This window comes from Montipora foliosa, chromosome 9 (genome assembly GCF_036669935.1).
Source record: "Montipora foliosa isolate CH-2021 chromosome 9, ASM3666993v2, whole genome shotgun sequence".
Classification (NCBI taxonomy): Eukaryota; Metazoa; Cnidaria; class Anthozoa; order Scleractinia; family Acroporidae; genus Montipora; species Montipora foliosa.
In genome coordinates, this window is record NC_090877.1 from 21,012,292 (window position 1) to 21,020,477 (window position 8,186).

Sequence of the window (8,186 nt, forward strand, 5' to 3'; positions counted from 1 at the left end):
GAAATATACAGTGCTTCATTCATAAAAGACAGTGATCATAATTCATATACTAATACATTATAAAAGAATGAAAGTACTATTGAGAATATCAGCTTTTGTGTATAATATAGTGAAGGTCAGCCTATATTAATTTGTACATTTACTCAACATGGTCCTAAGGAAATGTCAACAACAATAATAATTTCATAAAGTCCCACTTTAAAGCCCCCCCGGCCAGTTATAAGCCCCCCTTGACATAGGACCATCTATTTGCCAACAAAGATATTATTTTGGATATAAGCCCCCCTGAGATATAAGCCCATCTAATGTATAAGTGCATTACTTTTGCGTTTCTTTACAAACATCAAAGTTTTCAATTTAAAGTTGTAGGCAAATAGGGTAATACGATAATAGCTCCAAGTGTAATGGTATGTTAGCTTTAATTTGTTTCTTGGACACATTCTGAAACATTTTTTTAACTCCGCTTATAAGTTGGATACAAGCTCTCCCCCTCTGCCCCCCCCCCCCCCCCCGCCCGTTTATAAGCCCACCTAAAACCCCTTAAGAAGTTATATGAGCCCAGGACTTTAAAGTGGGATTTTACGGGACTTTATTAAAGCATCTTCTGAGTGATTAACGAAATATTGAAAGTAGCTTTAATACGCTAAATCTAGTAACTTGAAGTACATGTATCATGTTGTTGAGCTTATCTAACCTGAAGATACCAATTCAGTACCAATTTTGAAAATCGGGTCAAACAAATGTGAGAAATGAAAATTAAGTGCAGAACATTTGTGACCTCTGAGCTTTGTCAGAAATGAGGTATTAAAACTTCAAAGATCTTTGCACAGAAAGCAGGGTTGCCACCCACTGGAAAATGATTAGCTAGATCACAGTTAGATCACTCCAAGAAATGTAAAGTCATCTTTCAGAGTAAATCTGCAATTTATTACCAGGCTTTACCTTGTACATCGCTAAGTGACAAGGGCTGTTGTACAAGTACTTAACTCAAAAAACTATTGTACAAGTAAGACATTCCTGGGAATCAAAATAATGAAACGAATTTAGTGAGCGTGCAGTAGTGTAAATTGAACCAGATAACGTGTGGAAGTTGGATTGAATTCTTTGATGGAGAGATAGTATATCTCATGATCAAGTTATACCATTAACTCCATACCATTGAAGTACGTAATATAAGATTGTTAATTTAGTAAACAGATTCATGGTTGCTGTGTGTCGAGATCAGTTTGGTAACAGACCACAAAAGTGTGGCACATGAACAAAATGCAAGAGTAATGTAATATAGTCTAGTAATGTAATATAGTTTAGTATGAATAGTGATGTACATGTATGTTAAACTCTTCTTTCGTAGCATTTACCGGTGAACAAGCTTGCTAGTTTTATTCCCTTGGTGAAACTTTGAGCATAATTTTTCCATTGGGGCAGGTAAGAACAGCTCCAACAATATAACCCAGTGGAGGCTGCAAGGAAAGAAATCAAACTCAATGATTTGTGCGGCATGGAAGTCAAAAGATGCATCAATGCATTATGTATACATGGCTACAGCAAAAATGACTTTCAATGTTCGATGGACCTCAGTCCCGTTATTATTACCGAGTGTCGTAGAACAGTTGGAAGGAAATGACAAGTCCACTAATGCCATTCCAAGTTGTGATCTTTGACTTAAAGTTAGATACATCAAATTTAAAAAAAGTAAGACAGGAAGCATGCAGAAGTATGGGGTTTGGTGATGCGACAAGTGCTGTCCACTTTCCTCACAGAACGTTCCATGCGCAACATGCTACAAGAGAGGATGACTTGATACCAAGCCATTCACACGACGACTGAACAATGTTTTGCAAACGCCATGAGGTCACACTTACCGGTGCTGTTTTCTCGGTGTGCTCTAGCTTGTATTTCTTCAGTAATCTCACCAAGGTCAGTTTAATTTCCAGCAAAGCAAATCTCATGCCAACACAGTTGTGAGGACCATATCCAAATGGCATGAATGTATAAGGATGACGCTTTGCTTTCTCTGCTTCAGTGAACCTGCCAAAGACCAAAGGTATCGTCTGTAAGTCAACCATTTCAACTTCAACTATGTTAAAGTTGGACAGAAAACGTTATTTAGACCTGGCCTTCGCATAGCAGTTTTAAAAAGATTACGCAAGTACTTATATTTGTGCCGGGTGAGGATTGCCCAAACATTCATCCGTGACTTGTATCCAGATCGAAGATGAATGTCGTGAGACAAAAGAAGAAGAGGAAAAGCTGGGAAAAAGGGAGTTGGGAGAACCAATGAAACATAAAGCATCAGGGATTGCCTCCGCACCTTTCTGGATCAAACTTTTCAGGCTCTGGCCAGATCTCTGGATCATGATGAATTGCATAACATGGGACCAAGACCGGCATTCCACTTGGAATTGTCACTCCTTTGATAGTGCAAGTCTCGTTACAGTCCCTCTGGAGTCTAAGGAAGCCGAATACATTACAGTCAGACAGGACACAATGACAGTTACTTTTTAAGTTGTTCCCTATTCACAACGATGATGGATTTTTCAGTGAACAGTAATTCCTTAAAAATGGGAGTGTTCTGAGATATTTTGAATAGCCAGCATGTCGAGAGTTGCTCTCTCTTGCTGAAAGTATGTCTCAAGCAACTTTTGATACCGCTAATCGAGGTGACAATGACTCCTTGCCGTTTTTGTTTACTTAACTACACTGTTTTAATGTATTTGTCTTAAAGCTGAACTCCCTACATGCAGACAGTTACGAAAAAGGGCATTACATGTATTTGATTGATTTTCATGCAATTCACAACAGTAGAATTCTAGAAGTAAAATTAAGGGTCAAAGAAACATGGCTTTTTAAAAATAAATAAAATAATTTTATTTATTTTTAAAAAAGCCATGTTTCTTTGACCCTGAATTTTACTTCTAGAATTCTACTGTTATTATTAGCAAAGCACAATGCAGATTGAACAACCCTCAACAAACCAGTATTTTAGGTGTTTTTGTAGTGAATAGCTGTGAAAGGAAAAGGGTTAGCAAATATCCAACAGCATTGTTAAAGATACCAAGTGTGGTGTCTCTTCCATACTTACACAAACCCTGGGGGATACATTCGCAATGCTTCGTTGATAACCATGTCAAGGTATTCCATCTTGTGAAGGACGTCATATGACGGTGATACCTGTGGGGTCATGTAAATAGATATTCAAAAAAGGAGATTCTAAAAGATAGTTATGTTCCAAGATGTCACACATGGGCATAAGCTAAACTTAATATGCCTCCAGTGAACACAAATACGTCATTCACAACGGGGTTTTCATAATGTCTACAATGGTGTGTTCATTGTCGCATCTTATCACTGCTATAATGGGGTGTTCTTCCAGGACCCATCCTTTTAGTTTGTGCCCCCACCACCATAGCCACCTACTCAGATGCTCTTTGGACTGGCTTACGGTACTTTGCGAAACGAAACGAAACGAAACGAAACGAAATGGTACTTTGCGAAACGGTACTTTGCGAAATGGTACTTCGCGAAACGGTACTTTGCGAAATGATTAACTGTAAAATTTATTGCCATCTTGTTTCTAGTAGGAACGGCTTTGTGTTTGTTTCACATGGAAGTATTTTCACGTTGCGTACGCCTAGACTTGTAAACACAAAGTGATGCCAAAAAAATGTGAAGGGAAATCGTTTTCCTGTCACAATAACGAGAACGAAGTCAACGGAGAGGCCAATTATAATCATTAGACTCTTATCACGAATCAGGTGCAAGTTTTATTATTGTCACAAGTCTTCATTTTATTTCGTGATGTAGCATGTTGGTGTTTTCATGTGGCAAAATTCAGCACATTATCCATATCATCTAGATTGATAGGGCTATACCACTATCAGCCCCTCCCCCTCCACGGTCCCTGATTCTTGCGTGGTGTTCGCTAGCTTTTAGTTACCAAACTCGGTTCGAAGACAATAATACATATCCTTTTAGCCCCCATCTCCCACCCCCCGTTAAGCCATTTTTTATAACAATACAAGTTAAGTAGATTAACAAACTCAATGTAACTGTAACTCTGACTGTACTGTATGGAACAATGCCATATTTTACATCAAAACAAACTCTGATAATGATTTCAATAACATCTGTATATTATAATAGCTATAACTCGAACGACAACACTTTAAAAACAAAACAATTTGGAACAATTCGTTTTCCTGTAGTTCTTAAATTCCACTTGTCTGGCAACATTGAATAACTGCTATTTGTGCTAACGTAATCGTATATCAAAAATTCAGTGTGTTTAGTGAACTAAAATCTCGATTATGATTTACACGACGTGAAGGAAATCTCTCAATATTATAAAACGCGCTGTTATTTTGATATGCAGGCGTAAACCCATGATTATATGGGTCGCACACCTGTTGATATATCTTCTGAAATCTGTTCCTACGTATAAAAAAAAAACAACTGTGAAAACTAAATGCTCCCATGTGCTATGGAGATTTCACCTCTAAAAAGTAACTATCTGTATCCAATACTTTCACCTATGGGAGATAATTTTTACAACTGATATACAGTAACTCGAATCAGATTGGCTAGTATTACTCTTGTTAGGTCATTAATCGTTGCGTAATCGGAAACTTGGTAGAACATTGCTACATCTTTCGCTAGTTAAAGCTAGACTTTAATTGTTGTTTTGGTTTTCAAAGCCGGCGCTTTTCGCTACTAGTGGGCTATAACAAATAGCCTACTAGTAGCTCAACCAATCAGAACGCAGCATTGATAATAGACAACTAGTTGGATTTTACTAATAATACATATCTTTTTAGCCCCCATCTCCCACCCCCCGTTAAGGCATTTTTTATAACAATACAAGTTAAATAGATTAACAAACTTAATGTAACTGTAACTCTGACTGTAATGTATGGAACAATGCTAATGGAAAATTGATACGGATGGAAGCAACTTCGAAAAGGGAAACGGGAAAATACTATTGCGCAAATAAGTACATTCTTAAGCGCCACCCTTACTTTTCGAAGGGAAAGCTTAAACTCGATCTTGACACCACGTACAGATTCAAAGAGGGCCATCTAAAACACCTCAAAGAGATGTTTCACTTCGATATATAAATCGGGTGCTGTCGAACGTACTATTCAAAACCAACAGTCGTAGCATACCCAAAGGGCCTTTAAATTAGTAAATTAGTAGCGATAAACAGAATAATCAAAGTGATGATGTAGTACTTATCCTCTGGTGAAGCTCTAACGATAAGCACTGAAAACAATGTACTGAATTCTGCCACTTAAACTTGGTCAGATGTTTTAGCTATTGTAGTCTCCTTGGTCCTGAGAATTGTGAAAGTAAGAAAACACCAACATGCTACATCACGAAATAAAATGAACACCTGTGACAACAATAAAACTAGCACCTGATTCGTGATAAGAGTCTAATGATTATAGTTGGCCTCTCCGTTGACTTCGTTCTCGTTATTGTGACAGGAAAACGAAGACTTCCCTTTACATTTTTTTTGGCATCACTTGGTGTTTACAAGTCTAGGTGTACGCAACGTGAAAATACTTCCATGTGAAAAAAACACAACGCCGTTCCTATTAGAAACAAGAGTGGCTTTGTAATTGGCGACCAGCTTGCATATCCTTGCAGATTCTGGAACACTTTTATTGAGCAAGCTCTTTATTCGTTTAAGGACTTTTCTTTTCTTTTCTTTTCCCCTTGAAGGCTCGCGATTTCTGCATTGCTTCAAATTGCGTTGTTTAGCAATAAATCTTACAGTTAATCATTTCGCAAAGTACCGTTTCGCAAAGTACCATTTCGCAAAGTACCGTTTCGCAAAGTACCATTTCGTTTCGTTTCGTTTCGTTTCGCAAAGTACCGTAAGCCCTTTGGACTTGTCACACAATCCTCATTCCCCATGAATGTCTGCTGAAGCACATGGTTATTTATTTAGCCCAATCACAAGACACTTTCCGAAAGGAAGTGAACTTTGCAAGAGACTTCAATGGATACTATCATGACCTTTGAATGAGTATCGACTTTAAGTTTAGACATTATAGTGTATTTTGCCAAGAAAATGATGAAGTGTTTATACATCTACAAACTCAGACTGTATTAGACCTGGAATTAGAAAAACTGCATATTTACTTTGAAAGTGTTGCCGTTGACATGCCACGCAACAGTCTCACCCCAAGGGAGTCTGTTCAGATTATTTTCATCTTGACATGAGCTAGCACTGATTGGCTTTCAAGTAATTTCAATGTGATCTCTAGCTGCATGATCTTAACAAACAAAAGGAATGTGCTGTTTCTTTTAGTAGATGTTTGTGGGGGGCGAAGATTGCGTGACGATTCCAAAGAGCATCTGTGTAGGAGGCTACCCCCCTCCCCATCCCTTTGGAAATTCCAGTTTACTTTCATACTTTCCTTTTAAAATTTTGGCTTTTGCAGCATTCCAGAAGCTTCCACTTTGGAGTTCCCATAAACCTTCTGCAGGTTTGATATGGATATTTTCCGCATCTGCAAAGTCTTTGGTGGTTTATTCTTCATCAGTTACAGTTTTTAAATAGAACAAGACGTTCCCCTGTCTATTCCGTGGCTATTGTCAAAATTAATAAATTCAAAGGAACATTGTCTTTCACTCTAATCCTGCTGAATATTTTGAGATAGTTGAAAATAAAAGAACTGTTTGCAGCACTTTCAAAAGATGAGATCACTCAGTCCAATCACTTTTAACCCTGTAATTAATAAAAACACTGTAAAAAATGGCTTAGGGCTGTATTAGAAACTAAGCAGCTAACCAACCTCATCTGCAGGGCACATCTGGTCAATTTCAGCTCTGAGTTTGTCTTGTACATGCACATCAATGGCCAGATGATAACAAACAAACCCCAGAGTGGTACTGGAAGTTTCATATCCAGCGAGAAGGAATACAAGACTTTGTGCCTGAATATCATCATTATCAATTTTTTCCCCTCCTGTATCACTTTTTGCATCTAGCATCAATTGCAACATGTCCTTCCGCTGCAAATGGAGGAAAAGAAACTTTGGTATGAAAAACTGATCATTTAAGGTTGTTTGTGTTCACTTACGATGCTCAGTTTACAAATAACTATTGAATTATAGCAGCAACAAAAATGTTTATCTTCTTCACACTTTTAATGTAGTGCTGTTTATAACATTCCAGACACTAAATGGGTAAATCCAAGTCGTTAACTTATTGATATAAAAAACTTACATGTCCTTCGCTGCTACCATTTGCTTTTGTCCTTTCGGCAATAATATTTGCTGCTACAGACCCTATCTTGTCAAAGTCAAAAGGGTCTGGGAAGAACTTAAGTAAATGGTCTCCAAATGGCAACAACACTACAAAAGAAATGAAATGTTATGACAAGGCAATATGAAAAAAGAAAAATAAATCAGTAACATAATAAATGACAACCAAACTGAGCTAATAAAATAAAGACAAATAAATGGTGTTGTTCATTGTCCAGCACATAAATTACTAGTCAGATTCTCTTTCAATACAAAATGGGCTCCATATCCTTTCTGACTAGCTTCATAAGCTAAGGCGGATCCAGGATTTGATGGAGGGGGGTTTGGGTAAACGTCTGCCGAAGGCGGTAGCCCCTAGGGGGGTCTGGGGTCATACTTCCCTGGAAAATTTTTAATTTTAGGGTCTCTGAAATTCGATTTCCAGCATTTTCAGGGGCAATTCGCAGTGAAAAGATATATTTATTAGCTGAGTTGGTTCACTTTTTTTTAACCATGCATTTGTTATACATTTTTACGTTCGGTTTAGAGGGTTCGACCGAACCACCCGAACCACCCCAAGAGCCGCCCCAGATAAGACTGGACAAACTGGTTTTGGGTGACACGATAACAGGGTAGTCTGTTTGCAACTGCCCTCTTTTTAAATAATGCAATTAAATCCCTACACATTATTCCAATCAAAGGGTGTGGTGCCATGGCCTTCTTTGCCAGTTCAGTGATTGGATCATTTTCAACGGTTTGCGTTTCTGCCTTGACTCCAAATGCTGTTGACAAAATTACTTCCATGGTCAGACTCTGAAGCCATCTAGAAAAAAAAAAGAATTATAAATAGCATTCACATCACCTCTTTTGCACAAAGGCCAAGAAAGAGAAGGGATGGTAGGAATTATCAAGGTACATAACTTTAGTATTTTATGT

The 8,186-nt window shown here is 37.9% G+C and overlaps 1 protein-coding gene across 3 annotated transcripts in view; it reads right to left on the bottom strand.

Annotated features, from left to right (window-relative positions):
* Nucleotides 1-509: 509 nt before the first annotated feature.
* LOC137969689 (cytochrome P450 3A24-like) overlaps nt 510-8,186 on the bottom strand; it is a 16,659-nt gene continuing 8,982 nt past the window's right edge. For 2 of the 3 annotated variants that reach the window (XM_068816023.1, XM_068816026.1), the window contains 7 exons: nt 7,934-8,073; nt 7,234-7,361; nt 6,801-7,019; nt 3,083-3,171; nt 2,312-2,449; nt 1,863-2,028; nt 511-1,460 (listed from right to left, as the gene is read on the bottom strand). In XM_068816023.1, coding sequence (XP_068672124.1) covers nt 1,380-1,460; nt 1,863-2,028; nt 2,312-2,449; nt 3,083-3,171; nt 6,801-7,019; nt 7,234-7,361; nt 7,934-8,073 — 961 coding nt within the window. In that variant the 3' untranslated portion in view covers nt 511-1,379. Of the gene's footprint in view, nt 1,461-1,862; nt 2,029-2,311; nt 2,450-3,082; nt 3,172-6,800; nt 7,020-7,233; nt 7,362-7,933; nt 8,074-8,186 lie in introns of all 3 variants that reach the window. The other variant, XM_068816024.1, reaches the window with a different exon arrangement.